The sequence below is a fragment of the Rhyacophila brunnea genome, unplaced genomic scaffold, assembly GCF_057557595.1.
Source record: "Rhyacophila brunnea isolate RB1 unplaced genomic scaffold, BYU_Rbru_1.0 scaffold_11, whole genome shotgun sequence".
Classification (NCBI taxonomy): Eukaryota; Metazoa; Arthropoda; class Insecta; order Trichoptera; family Rhyacophilidae; genus Rhyacophila; species Rhyacophila brunnea.
This window is the reverse complement of record NW_028232763.1, coordinates 31,906,955-31,923,199: the sequence shown is the minus strand read 5'-3', so window position 1 is coordinate 31,923,199 and position 16,245 is coordinate 31,906,955. Positions and strand designations below refer to the sequence as shown.

Below are 16,245 nucleotides of genomic sequence, written 5' to 3'. Positions count from 1 at the left end.
ATTGCGAATATGAAAATATTAAATTTATAGGTTTATGCAACAGTGTTTCAACTAGTGAATATTTTATTAATTGAACTGATATTTCCGTGATACAATACAAAGTTAACCAAAATAATATATTTATACAGTTTTAGAGGATATATTGGTAAGACAGAGTAATAATTAAATTAAGTTGGTACTGTGGAATATATTTTTAGTACATATATTAAATAAAAATAAAATGTTTAAATATTATCTAGAAAGACTTTTAATTTAATATGTTTCATATTATAGAATTATGATAGTTAATAATATATATCACAACATTTTATGATAACTATACAGGTAACCCTCGTTCATCGCGACCCCGGCGAGTGCGGATTTGTTATATCGCAATCTTTTTTAAAACTGGAAATTGTGGAAAGGTGAAATTATCCACCAAATTTAATTTGTAATGTGGATGAGACAGGACTCTATTGGAAACGAATGCCAACACGTACGTTTATTTCTATAGAGGAGAAGACTGCTTCTGGATTTAAAGTATCCAAGGATCGTCTAACTCTTCTTCTCTCAACTCATTGAAGAAACTGATGGAGGTGATAGAGATGTCATGTGAGTTTGGTGGAAACAATTTAATATTATGAAAGTTATCAGAAACATCGATGAAGCGTGGAATGAAGTTGCCCAGTCGTGTATGAAGGGTGTTTGGAAAAGGTTGTTGAGTGAAAAAGTTCAATTATGAAAATGATATTCAAAATATCATCGAAGAGATTAGTCTTATAGCCATATCCGGAGGCATCGAAGATGTTGATGTAGATGATATTCAGACTTTGTTAAAATCATACGGCGAACCCTTAACTAATGAAGAGCTGTAGGAAATGGACTGCCATACGTCCCTAGAAAATGACGTCTCTGAACCTGTTCCCGTGCAAAAGTTAAGTGCTAAAACTGTGGAAAAATGGAGTTGTTAGAAGAGAACGACGACAACTATGAGCGAGTGAGTGCTGTAAAATGTGTCTGTAGTGCATTACTTGACAGCATGTATTCGCAAATTTTGCATAATAAACGTAGAGAGAAATCTCTTGTTGATCGTGAAATTTCGCTTATCGCGACCATATCCAGAACGTATCCCCCGCAATGAACAGGGGTTACCTGTACAAGGAAAATGATGTTTGTAAATATACTGATATTTTGAATAAAAACAATATAATGTTCAGGTAATGTGATGTCATTATGGACATCTAGGAACTTAATTACGAAATATGCAATGAAATTACTGAAAAGCATGGTACATAATAATATTATGTACTACTTATTATCTAAAAACATAAGACAAATAAAAAAACATTATTTTAAATTTCAAAATATACATACTTATATGATTTTAAAAACCTGTTTTAAATTAATTTTTGTTGAGTTGGTTGGATATTATCATTTTTTTTATTATATTCATTAATGTTTTTAATTATATTTTGTTCTCTCGACGTTATGGAAAAATAATTCATAGTTTGAATGAATTTATTTTTCAAATTTTGGAAATATCGATTTTCTTAGGACCTTTGACATGTTTACTATGTACCTATGTAATTTTCAAATTTGTATAGTGAAATAACCCTACCTCTATTATCTACCAATAAACATAATAATATGGACTCTAGTTATTTGGCACAGGTCAGTTTTAAAAACCATTTGTGGTACCTAGTGACAGGCGTCATTACAAGATATTTTATGATGGGTAGATAAGTTACTATGAATCATGAAGCCAACTGGTATTTACGAAAATAAACTACAAATTAAACAACAAATTTAATGGTATTTTCAGTTTTGTGTTTGCGGAAACTTTTAATGATATAATAGAAATTTTTAGAAGAAATTCGATATATCAATACAATATTCGAATGTTAAATTTGAAAATCTATGACCGTAGGCAGAAAGAAAAGTTTATTATTATTATACTATGTAGTGACACTTCCATATTTGTGTAAACAGCTGATGTTATTATTTTTCAATTTATATTATGATCTAATAATGTGTTTTTATTTCTCTACATCCAAATGCATGCAAACAATAATTATATTTTTTTTATTTGAAAATACTTTAGGAGGTATTGTAAAACATGATAAATACATTCCTATCTATATTTTTTGTGGATTAATCATCTAGGCCTATACAAGTTATGTCCACATGATGATCAGATTGACACTACACACTAATAAAACAGGTTTGAATAATAATTGTAAATGCGAGTTAGTCGCTATCTGACAGTCTCCGGGACTTCTTCTTCTTGCCCTCTTTGACGAGAGATTCGTCAGGGATGGTTTCTCGGGAACCTTTCTGACCGGTATCGATGCACTAAAAACCAAACACAACAATGAGAAAAGTTCCTTGTTAAACAGTTATTAAGCAAACCAATATATACTAGGGGGAGGACTTGAACATCTTGAAATATTTTTTCACCGTAAACTTAATAACTGCCTGGATTATAGCAGCAGAAAATTTCCTGCTAAAAAAGTATATTTAATTTTTATACATATATGTAGAGACATCTAGTATTGCATAGCATACTAAAAATGAAAATAAAATGTTGTACATTACTCGTGTCTATTTCCATAAGTCACTACAGTCGAGAATAAAATATTATCAGTGTTGTCAGTGAGTGAAAACCCTAATGAAATAATTTTTTTGATATATTTTTTTAATAATTACCATTAATTGAGGTGAATGCATCGCTTACCAGAGACACATGGTGGAAAATATTGATACTAAACTAATTTCGGTATGGTCACAAAATTAATGGTTGATTTGATATACATAAAAAGGATTTCAAGTTTTACACATTTATATTTTTTATAAAAATTTAAGTTTTTTTTTTTTAACTTGAAATCCTTTTTATTTATATCAAATCAAGCTTCAATATTGGGACCATACATAAATAAAATTTGATATAAATAAAAAGGATTTCAAGTTATACACATTTATATTTTTTATAAAAATCTATGTTTTTTAAATAAATATAAAAAATATTAAAACTATGAATTAGTCAAAAATCTCTACGATTTGTCAATATCACTAAAATAATACTTCTTATGTCACTTTAAATAGTTTGTCATTCTATAATGTTAATAATAGCATGGGAATATATTATATGAAAAGAATGTATGTCCCAAGAAAATTAATATTATTTATACGGTCGTTCGAGAAGGTAGTTAATTCATAATTTTGACTCGCAGACAAGATGTACTGGAAAGGCAATAGGTATTGGTCATTTTAATTTCTCACGTCAAGCATGGTGATCCGAGAGGAAGCTATCTGCTCGGGGCATCTCCAAGGCATGATAATTGCAGTATTGGAGGCAGTTTTCCATGCGGGGTATGCCCGGACGGCCTTGTCTAATCTCTTCGCGAGGCGAGGTGCCAGACCCTGCGTGACGGTGTTGACGAGCCAGGCGGGCAGGCGGCCGTGCGGGTCCGTCTGCGACACATATCCCAGTGAGCTGCCTCCGCCCCCCGGTATGCTCCGCACCACGAATCCCGTCAGGTGAGATGTCGCTCTAAAAATATTAAAAAAATTAGAACCTACAATTTAAGCCGATAAATAATTTGACCATGCAATAATAAAAAAAACCATTATTATAAAACAGTGCAAACTTAGATATGCGCATGTTACTAGATAATAATATGTAGATACATTAAGTGCCGTCCGTCATGAACAAGAATAAAATATAATAATTACTGATATTTTATGTTTTACAGATAGGCATTATCGAGTATCCTTCTTTGTAATTTATTACTGTTTCCACCCAAGAGTTAATAGTGTGTAAAAGTGAAAAGTATAGGAATCAAGATGTTCTCTTTGGATTTATGTGAATGTAATGTACTGGTGTAAACTTAAAAATCCAAAATACAAATGAAAGCAAACAATCGATAAAGGTACTGCCATATTTTTCAACAACCTATGTACATTATTTTTAACTGGGTGAAAAGTATATCCAAGGATGTACCAAAAAATATCAAAATTCTTGTTAATTATTATAACATTTTCTTTTTAACAGGCAAAATAGGTCTACAGCAATGAACATAAGGGGAGTGGGATACCTTCTAGATGTGGCTGTACAAAGGTGATTCTCGGGTGTGGAAAAATATGAGATAAACTTAAACACGTATTAAAGAATACGTTATTTTTAATAATTACGTCATTATTACCCATTCAAATTGGTAATATTTGAGGACTGAGTTTTGGCACTAAACTTTGTGTATTGATTTTATTGAGTGTGGGGTTTAGTAATAGGTACATTGAAAAGTGTCCCGACCCTTGTCGTTTATCAACTTAATTATTTCAATCCTCCTACGTATTATAATAATAGCTTAAAGGTACTAAATCCATGAAGAGATATGGCAATAATACCCTCATGATCCAGCCTTAGGTACAAATACATATATGTATATATAATATATCGATCAGTAATTATAATTACAATGAAATGATAATAAAGCTAAATTTAGCAGCAGTACATTGAACTATTGCTCACTTCATTCGACAGGCGGTAGGTATCGTTGCACTATCAGCCCACATGTTCTCCACTAATTATAAATGCAGCACACATTTAGAACAAGGTTTCGGTGATAAAGAATTACATTGCAGACATTGAAATGTTATTTTCCTACTCGTATGTCTGCAGTGGAAATATCGACATGATATTAACATCGAGCGTACCTATCTATTTCTATATCTGCTCCGTTAGGACTTGGTATCCTTCAAAAATATTTTCATTCTTCTTTTAACCTGCTTTATTAAATAAAGGCAGGAGGTGCCAAAAACGATGAAGAAAACCTTCTCTATATCAAGATTGCTAAGTCAAAGAGGATGTTATGGCGAAAATGAGTTATTTATCATTTTTATTTCTTTTACCATGCCCAATCCTAATAAGATCATATGGGCCTCCACAAAGTGAAGGTTTTGTATTATATTATATTGTATTTTCAAATAAAAATAATATGCCTATTTTTATTAGCTGATGAACCCTTGATTGCATTTATTTATTTGGTTAATATCTTTTGATTTATCATTCATTGTCATTGTCATTAAGCTTTCAGACATTTTTTATATGCTTTTGAGAGCTTTTGGAAGTTGTAGAATATAATATTATTATTTATATTGTATGATTTTAGCTAGGTATGTGGATTTATTGGTTTTTGGAAATACATTTATTATAAATTTGCCTTACCTAACAAATCCCTTCCTGGGAGGGTAGTCTTTGTGGAACACGGAATGGTTGAGGATCATCTGCTCTTCCCCTGTGTCCAGCCACGACCTCTGCAGGACAAAGTCTCTGTTCTTCAGTGGCGATGGACAAGACACTGAAACAAAATAATTATAAATACATTCAGAACATCTATAAATATTAAGGCGAAGAGTTCTCGCTGGAAGAAAGTAAACGATGAGTACCCGGAATATAAAGTACACATTTAGAGAGTCACACTAATTAAGGGGCTTGAAATTAAATTTAAATTTAGTGTCATATTCAGTACCTATTACTCTGATTACAACACAATACGTATCTACATAAGTATGTATTTTTTTTAATATCATATTATTCTCAGTGGGGCATATGGGCCTCCATATAGTAGAGGTTGTATCAACAGATGTTATTTTACGAGAAATGGATGTTCACTCGTTCCACCTATTTTAGTATTTTTTTTATTCATTAAAAATGAAGAGGAAATTAACATATTTTTATTAACATTAGTTCAAATAATATATTTAAATGGGTAATGATTTTTATTAGGTAAATTTTATTATTCATTTTAAATAATTATAGCCAAGTTTTAAACCAAACGCTTACACCAGAAGTTCAGGCACCGTCGGCTGAGTGATATTTTCATATGATTCTAGTTTGGAATTAGATTCTTCTGGTTATGAGCGGCGAGAGCTGTTCGCTAGGTGCCTTGTTTTTCCATACAGCATGGATATTTTTTTATGACATGATTGCTCTTTCATACATTTATACTTTGTCAAAATATGGTTGTAATAATTCGGATTCTATTGAAATTAGATAGATGTCAGTGTGCGCTATTCAAATTTATTTCTATCACGAAGCACTTTGCAATTTAGTCTACATCACCAACATTTTTAAGGTACCTAAGCGTTAAATCACCGCTCGGTAAGGAGTTTTTGGCACTGATAAATAAAGGATCTTGAACATCTTAACCAGTTGCCAATTGTCCAGAAGAGAGTGCATCTCAGTATGGTCCACTCGGTTTGCTGTCAATATTATCAATGGAGTTACAAATAGGGGAGGGGAGGGGAGGCATGTCATCCTTGAAACCAGATGTAAGGTATCATAAAATAAATGTCCTAAGCGGATCATAATATGGGTTTCCAACACAGTGGAAGTCAAGTTTTTTTACCGGTTTGTCAGCCCTTCATTACATGCCCTGGATCAACCACGCGTTGAAAAACAATAGGTATGAGAATTAGCCTGAATGGGAATTCAAACCCACGACTCATGACCTTGGAAGTAAACGCTCTGATACTAGCACCGAGGATGTGAAATACTAATGCCATTTTTATATTGTGATATGGGGTGAAATTTTTATAAACAGTCTACGAATAAGACAGTCAAGTTAATGAAAGTAGTTGGCGAAAAAAATACACTTAGTAAATAATTAATACAGTGTAAATTGTGAGTAAAACACCCAAACTTATAATGCTGTGGGTCCCGGATTCGAATTCCAGGTCTGCCAAAAATTCACATGTTGTTTTTCAATATGTGTATAGACCTAATAGATTGAGCGAGTGACTAACATCCATTTCTCTTTAAAACAAAACCCACATGGGATTGTAGACATTTTATCCAGATATTTTAGATATAGACGTTTTACGATTTTATGCAAAAATATTATGATTCAAATTACTGACAAGTCATTTTTCATATTACTATGAATTCCAAACCAATGGACTTAATTGATTCAACAAGGCTGTGTAAATAATAGAAGTTGGTTTATCGTGTGATAAGAGAAATGGTAGATTATAATTAACGCGCCAGTAAATAGGAACTGTTTGCTATTAATTATATTTAATAATCAAACAGATAATATTTTATTATACAAACAAACCTGTTTCATAGAAGTATAAAAACGCTGTATTGACATTGTTAAATGATAACAAATCGAAAAAAAAATGGTTGAAAAATATAAAATGAAATAGGTAGGTATACCTACAGTATACAATAAAAGAAGTAACATTTTTTCAATGTTTTATGTAAGTACCCATGGAAATGGGGGGGGAATACACCACAACGCTAAGATAATAACGGTATAGTTACCTCATCCTGAGAATATGCTAAGCACTGGAGGAACCAACTGGACAAGGATCCCTAATTCTCACATAGTATTTTGTGAGATGTGATATGACAGGACGTTCATTGACGTCCTGTACTGTGGAACGGAATATGACACGCCGCTTATAAAGTCGTATTTAGGATTAAAACAATATTATGTTCCCTGCTACTTGTATCATGGTGCGAACATATTTCCGTTAGATAGTGTCATATCTTAAGACTTCACTCTTTTCTACTTATCTAAATCGAAAATTTAAAAAATTAAAATTTTAATATGTGCCATATCACTAACATGACGTATTAACTACTAACATGTGTCCGCGAATGTGTTAATATTATTGTCTAAATAAAAATGTTGGGCATGTGGGAGAATACAATTATATTATAAAAATTCAGAATTATAGGATGTCATTAAGTAATATAAAAACGTACTTTTAGATTTTTATAAGTTATAGCGCCTGTACACATGTGTGGATTTACTTGCACCAATAGTGAGTATTTTAAACTATTGTGACAATAACTGTTTACACATAAAAGTGCTGACTATCTCTCCAATCTCATTCTTCTAGATGCGAATTTATCATTTTATGGTTCTATTTGACAGTTGTAAAAGTCGGTTAACCTCAAAATAAGTCTCTGCACAGTGTAGTTCGTTTTTTTCCGGTAGGTTCACCACTATCGTTCTACTATGCAGGCGCAGATATCGAACAAATCCAACTGTCGCGTGAAAATTCAGAAGTTTCCGAACTTTTTTGATTCATGCATGTAATCTTGCAACTTGCAGGATAATACATGTTTACACGTGCATTTGCTTGTTATGGCCACGATAATACATACTGTCAGCAGTAAATAGATGCACGTGTAGATGGAGTATTATATATTTTGGTCCTCTGGAAGAAGTTCAATAAAAAATACACACAGATCTATATATCAATGGCGATGGGTGGAGTTAGGCTGTGGAGATTCTACATAAACAGTATACACTAAACTTTGTCACTCAAATGTATTTGTTTTCATTGAACTAAGAATACAAATTGCAAATGGTGTTGATTAGTTTTTAAAATTCAACTAAACACTGCCAAGATCAAACTATACTAGTAGAGGTAGGCTGCGGAAATCCGTCATAAATAGTGAAAACTAAACTTTCTCAGTCATACTCATTTGTTTTCACTTGAACTAAGAATACAAATTGCAGATAGTTTTTAAAATTCTATTAAACCCTGCCTAAACCAAATCATAATAGATAGAAGAATATTTTCTATCTAATATTGATTATGGTTTGCTTTAGGCGGAGATTAAATGAATTTCAAAAACTAACCAACATCATCTACAAGGTGTATCTTCAATTTAATGAAAAAACATAAATATGACTGACAAAATTTAGTGTGCACTATTTATGCCAAATCTCCACAGCCTACCTCCACCCTTCACCACTGATATAAAGTGTTTTTTTTAATATATATAATCTTTTAACATGTATTTATGTCATAAAAACAGATTTAAATTCAATTTCCACTTAAATTGAAAATTCGAATTAACTAAAATTGTGCAAAAGACTCCCTAAGCTTTTTATTAGTGTAGGTGAATGTTTTCAAAAACTATTACAGCTGTTTTTGGTATAGATACCTACTACTTACTGATTAAATTATAGTTTCTTTATATCAGGCTTTTAGATAGGTACCAACATATAAACATATTCATGGTATTATAAAATTGGGCACAGGGAAACCTTCATCATAGGTTCATCATACATTCACAATATAAGGGAGAAAGTTAATTATTAATTTGGTTTACTCACTTGCATAATATCCAATGTCATTGTTGATATTGAGGTAGCCAATATCTTCAGAGCAGACCATGTGAGTGTCCCAATCCTTCCTGTAGTCGGGGTCGTGCAGGACGTCGTAGACCGTCGAAGGTTCCACCTCCCTGAACACGGCGACTATCTTGATCAGCTTGAAGCTGCTCCTGTCGCGGCTGGCCTTCGTCCACACCCTGATGTCCGGCTTGTTGTACTCCAGCTTCCATCCCTCGTGATTGTCGACGAGCGCCTTGAGAGTAGCGAAATCATTGTCTTCGGCGATCCTGACGACTCCTACCTCCATAGCCCCGGCTCGGCGTCACTTTCAAATTCTGACAGCCTTTTCAGTGACATTATTTTTTAATTGTTTCCGATCGAAATGTGGTCAGCCGGGCGCGTTCGCTCCGCCGAACTCAGATTAGATACGATATCAGATCGACGGCGGGACTTTTCAATGCATTCGCGTTGACAAAACGTGTCGTGTCGAAATAAAATCAATAACCCGCTACACTTCTGCCAGCGGCTGGCGCAACAGTTTGGCAGCGCGTCCACACTCCACTGCACTAAATTAATCACCTTTCACTGAATTTTTATTATTTTCCCTCTGCCTGGCGAAACAGCCGCGGAGAATTAATTGATTTTTCCATTAGCGACAATCTCGTAATAAACTTAAGACAATAATTGAACAATACGTACGAGATAATTTTATTTAAAATCCGACATGTCGTATTGTTTTCGTGGCGTTCCAAAAAAAACGAACGAGCGATTTTCAAATGTAGATTATTCTGTGAAAAATGAAAAGGGAAAACAATGAAAATATTTCAGGCTGACTTTTGCGCATGCGCCCTGCGCACTAAACATTAAAAAAGTGTTCCAAATTCGAATAACGCGCCGTTTTCGAAATATTATGTACCTATGGTAGGTACAGTAAAAAACATTAAAATCTTTTTCTTCTACATTTCGATTTAGGTACACGTCATACCTAGGTAGGTAGGTACTCTCTTTAAAAAAAAACCTATTGTATTCTCGGGTTACTAACATGTTCTTTAACATGTTTGTTGCAATCCATCGAATTTTAAATTTAAAGGGGAAATACCTAAGAACCTGGATTTTTTAAAAATCATTGTTTGACTTCCCACTGGGATACCTGTTTAATTAGTTAATATAATAGGTACCTACCTACATTAGTAAACGGATAATAAAAATAGTAAACTGTGCACTCTAAATAGGTAGATTATTATGTAGGTATTACTTTGATCTAGGTCAGCGATTGCGAACCGTTTTGGAATGGTGGTTCAAAATTAAATTCGAAACTCCAAATCGCCGGTCAAAATAATAGGTATATACCTACTATTGTTGTTTTTATTTAATAAAACGCAATTTTTTATAGTACTTATTCCACTTTTAATTAATATATTAGGACCGGTTTCGTCCGCTTCAGTGGGACATTTTCTGACATTTTCCACTGAAGCGGACGAAACCGGTCCTAATATATTAATTAAAAGTGGAATAAGTACTATACAAAATTGCGTTTTATTAAATAAAAACAACAATACAATGCAGTTCCACCATGAATTGACAGTTAACAAAATAAAGGAAAGTATATCCCTACCTTATAATAATGTTTAACGTTTTAATCTACTAGGAATTCACAATATTAACGTTGTTTAGTGGTATACATAGATGTGACGTGAAAATAACGGGAAAGTAGCCAGTTATTGATCTTTAAAATCTTGCGGCAATCATTTTTTTGCTAAATTGGTAACTTTCTGCAGATTTTATAAAATTCGTTGAAGAAAATACTCCTCCTAATGGGGGCCCAGGGTTCGAAATGGACCGGAGCGCACCGGCGCGCCGTTCTGGTTATTATTTTCAGAAAATTAACGAGCGCTTCGGTTCGTAAACCGTAGACGTAATACCTACTCAGCAGTGGATTCCATTATAGTGACAAGATATTTTCGATTCTTTCTTCTACTGAGTTATCATTTATTATTATATTAATAATAAATTAACAGCAAGGCGAGATACGTATGTACTTATGCATTCAATGAAGTCCCCATGGCCACCCGCATGTATCCGCCTACGCTTTTATCTAGAGGTAGGTATTCATGGGAAGCAGTGGCGTACCCAGGATTTAATATTGGGGGGGCCCAAGGAGGAGAATGTAAATTAGTCCCATAGGCTCTTTTTCTTCTTCACAGCCTAATTTCTCGTTTATCGATCTTTTGTCTATTGCACTCGGTGTACCTATACCATGGTCCCCACATCCTGAAACGGGCCCTCAGGCTAGGATATTTAGCGGGCCCCCTACCTAACGCTAAGATTAAAGGCAGTGTGAAACACTACATTAACGTTTTTCAAATTGTGTTTTAGTTCAAATTAAAACTTAATTATACAATTAAATTACTTATACAGTGAATTATTGGCGACACATAATAATCAAAAAATATATTGCACAATTATATAAGTAATTGAAAGTGTTCGACTTTTTTACTATTAAAGCTAATTTATGATGTGTGTTTATCTCACTTATCTGGTCAACCCGACTAGCCGGGCCCCCCACAGCCCGGGCCCCCAGGCTAGAGCCCTGTCAGCCCTCCCCAGCAATGACCTACACCACTCCGGAATTCGGGTGGACACCGAGAATTTTTTGACAGTTCCATTAGGGATTGGGTTTCTAAAAAAACCTGACATTAGTGTATCGAAATTGTTGTGTTAGAAATTAAGATCTAAGAAATTTTTCTAAAAAGGGTGCCGGAGAATTATTACAAATCATTTTTTTGCCGTGTTTTTATTTGTCTAAGCCCAAAGGTATAGTTTATTGGCTTTCAATTTCAATGTTTAAAATCATCCTGATAATTTTCATGTTTGGGGGATGCCAGGGCCAAAGTTTAAAGGGTTTAATTAAGTTTTAATAACTAACGAACACCATCTGTAATTAATTGTAGTATTATTTCAATGAAAACAAATACGTATGACTGACAAAGTTTAGTGTGCACTATTTATGGTAGATCTTAACAGCCTACCTCGACCCTTCGCCACTGACTTATGGTGGCACGTGCATTATACGTATGCAGATCACCGTGAACTGTTGCATTGAAAAAAATGGCCGTATAGCATTGAGATAAAAAAAAATGACGCGTTGTTCGTGGAGCATTTCACCATGAAATAAGTTGAATGTATGTTGGAAATGCCACGATTGTTAGCAGACTGTAATGGTCCAATTTTATCAGATTTAACAATCAACATACACTTGACAATAATTGTTGACATGAAATATCTGGTTACAAGTTACAACGTTGTCATTAATAGATATTTGATACATACGAGCACCTACTTACTAACCTACTTTTGAATCATTCACAATTCTAGATAAATATAATATTATACAGTATGATTGTATATCTCATTTACTTACCTATTTTCTTCTCTCTACTGGTGATTTTTATTACTTACCTATTTTTTAGTTATTAGTGTTTTATTTATACATTAATCTAAGCTCAATGCTATACGACCATCTGTTTCCGATCAGCGCTCGGAATGGGACAGAACGCCCTGGAGCGCCGTTCCGGTTCGTGAATTTCTCGAGAATACCGTTCCGTCTCGTGGAATCCTCGAATATACCGTTCCTTCTCGTGGAATCCTAGAAGATAGCAAGATGTCTCGTAAAATTCTCTAGCCTCATCAGAATATTTCATATGGCGTTCCAGTTCAAAGTATTTTGAAAAAATAATAATATAATTATCTTTCTAGGGGGGACATGCTCGTCGAATGTCAAAATTGAGTTTTTATTGTATTTTCAAACCATGATCCTGGACACTCCTTAAACGTTGTAGATAATCTATTTATATAATTTTGAAGCCTTATTATCCTTTATAGTTATTTTAAACATTTGATGACTGCATAAAGTATTTTTGTTACATAAAATAATATTCTTTTAAACCTCTCGCTCTAATGTTTTAGAATATAGTCATATTTCGGTACATGAATGTGCAGTGGTGTTAAGATTTTTTACATTTATTAATTTTTAATCGCATTTATAAAACCATTAGTATAATTTATGACGAGATAATTTTAGTAAAATATTTACGATAAAAATTATATTGATAATCTCTGTGATCCCAAATTTGACAAGAATTAGGCATTTTATTATTCAAAAAATTGGCAAGATTAACACATTTGAAGATGATTCTAAATATACTTATTATAAGCTATGTCTTTGATCATTCAAGTGTAATAAACATCTTATGAATATTGATTGCTTTATAATAATTATTGACCTAAGAATAAGGTAGTGTTTTTTTGAAATACGCCATTTCTTTTGTCATTGCCGAGTGGTTAAGCTACAACATACGGCCGTAGCCATAAATTGACAAACTATAATTGAAGTAGGGAGTAAAATGATATTGATGCGCGTGTTTGAACATGTAAAAAAATAGCAATGTCTTCTAGAATTTTCACCTCGCTTAAAATAATATTCATATCGCACATTTTGAAAAAAATGTATCAGGCTCGCATAGAACCCTGCAGGTAAATTGTTTTAAAAAAATGGTAATGTCTTCTAGAATTTACACCTAGCTTAAAATAATATTCATATCGCATATTTAAAAAAAATGTATTCGGCTCGCATAAGATCCTGCAGGTAGATTGTTTATGAAGAAATGTCAATGTCTTCTAAAATTTTCACCTATCTTAAAATAATATTCATATCGCATATTTTGAAAAAAATGTATCAGGCTCGCATACAACCCTGCAGGTAGATTGTTTTAAAAAAATGGCAATGTCTTCTAAAATTTTCACCTATCTTAAAATAATATTCATATCGCATATTTTGAAAAAAATGTATCAGGCTCGCATAGAACCCTGCAGGTAGATTGTTTTTAAAAAAATGGCAATGTCTTCTAAAATTTCCACCTATCTTAAATAATATTCATATCGCATATTTTGAAAAAAATTATCAGGCTCGCATAGAACCCTGCAGGTAGATTGTTTTTAAAAAAATGGCAATGTCTTCTAAAATTTTCACCTATCTTAAAATAATATTCATATCGCATATTTTGAAAAAAATGTATCAGGCTCGCATAGAACCCTGCAGGTAGATTGTTTTAAAAAAATAACAATTTCTTCTAGAATTTTCACCTAGCTTAAAATAATATACATATCGCATTTAAAAAAAATGTATTAGGCTCGCATAAGATCCTGCAGGTAGATTGTTTATGAAGAAATGACAATGCCTTCTACAATTTTCACCTATTTATTACTACGCTAAAAATAATATTGATATTCCATATTTAAAAAAAATGTATTAGGCATTCATAATATAGATAAGGTAGATTGTTTGTGAACAAAATATAAAATCATCATAATGTTCTATTTTTCAAATATTATCGATGCACTGGAAAAAATGTATTAGGCACTCATAAACTTATGTAGGTATATATTGCTTTATAATCAATTAAAGACAATTCGTTTTTGATTATTGTTTAATAGTTACCATGGTAATTTCTTTTAGAATTTTCGCATTCTTACTAAATTTAAATAATGAATAAAGATATTTTCATACTAGGCGTTATAAAATCCCTGTATAGTGTAGGTAGTAGATGATGGTTTATGAAATACAAAAGTAGGTGTCATGATACTATTTACTTTAGTCTACATTCTTATAAAAGCACTGGAAAATGTCTAGGCACTCATACAACCCAGGCGATGCTTTTTTAGAAGTTATACTTATATTGGCGCGTTTAGGAAAACAGATCAGAGTGTATTTTTCGCGTGTGACCAGCCGCGATGTAACACATATTTTTTATAATTTATATTGCATTCTGGTTGCGTAATACTTTGAAATATTTATCGCTGTGTTAGGCGGAATAAAATAATTTTAAACCAGCGGCACTCAAATAAGGGCCTTTTTCTGACTGTGTAATTTAACAAGATAATTAAAATAGTAAATTATATTAATAAACACGGAATTAAGCAACAAGATAATTTTAAACCAGCGGCACTCCAATTCAACTTCTTACCAATAAGAAAAACAAATAATTTGGATAGTTCGATGAACCAAAGAAACACTTTAATTTATTTTGTGAACCTGATTCGAAATCACCACACCAGAGCTAGCCGAAGAATCTAGGTTATTACAAGTTTTGTTTTTGTTTAGACGCCAAAGAAGAATAACTTCTAACGCGCGTACATAAGTACACATACCAATTTTTGCAATAGTTTTGTTTGTTTGAAACTAAATACTGTAATCTAAGCACAAATTTTGTGGTGTGAATACGCAAAATAGATTCGATATGGTTGTCTGTTAATTTTGATCTTAAGTTTGATTTATTAATGCTCATTGTAGAAAATGTTTTTTCACAAATATAGGTACTTCCAAATAAAGAAGCGTTTTTAACTATATTTGGATATACCTCAAGTAAAAGTCCTTTGTAGAATTCAATTAAAATCTTATCATGATAAGATGTTTTTTTACTTCCACGTTCTCTTGCAAATCTATTTATTAAAACTGCATATTTACGGAAACAGCGTCTGTTTTACATAAAAAGGGATCTTGAAAAATAGATCCTTAGCAACCAAGGAATTTCCAGACGCTACATAAACATATTGAACAGTATATACAGTGATGCCACAGCATGCGTGAAACTCCACAAACGATTGTGTAAATTCCCCATTAACAAAGGTGTCCGCCAAAGTGATACCATTTCACCTAGACTATTCACCGCTACTCTTGAGGACTTATTTAGGAAACTTGATTGGGAGGAGAAAGGTGTTCCAATTAATGGGGAGCACCTCAATCACCTGCGCTTTGCAGATGATATTGTTATACTCTCACAAGACCCAAAAGAGTTGCAAGGTAGAATGCAAGAACTCGCGGATGTCAGTCAAACGGTCGGCCTAAAGATAAACGTCTCAAAGACAAAAGTGATGAGGAACTGTTTTTCGGACCCTGCTATTATCTCTATTAATGGCACCCAACTCGAACAAGTCAGCAGCTACGTCTATCTAGGACAGCAGGTGTCCATAGACGGAAACATGCACGATGAAATTGCTCGCAGAACAAAGCTGGTATGGAGTGCTTTCGGACGTCTGTAACGACGGACTGTAACCGGACGAATAGTATCTT

The 16,245-nt window shown here is 33.1% G+C and overlaps 1 protein-coding gene across 1 annotated transcript; it reads right to left on the bottom strand.

Moving 5' to 3' along the window:
• Positions 1 to 1,393: 1,393 nt before the first annotated feature.
• LOC147078599 (START domain-containing protein 10-like) lies at positions 1,394 to 9,908 on the bottom strand. Its single transcript, XM_085960245.1, has 4 exons — positions 9,117 to 9,908; positions 5,204 to 5,336; positions 3,259 to 3,529; positions 1,394 to 2,331 (listed from the first exon to the last, which is right to left on the bottom strand). Exons 1-4 carry the CDS (start codon positions 9,421 to 9,423, stop codon positions 2,227 to 2,229), a joined length of 816 nt encoding a protein of 271 aa, XP_085816371.1. The 5' UTR covers positions 9,424 to 9,908; the 3' UTR covers positions 1,394 to 2,226.
• Positions 9,909 to 16,245: the final 6,337 nt, after the last annotated feature.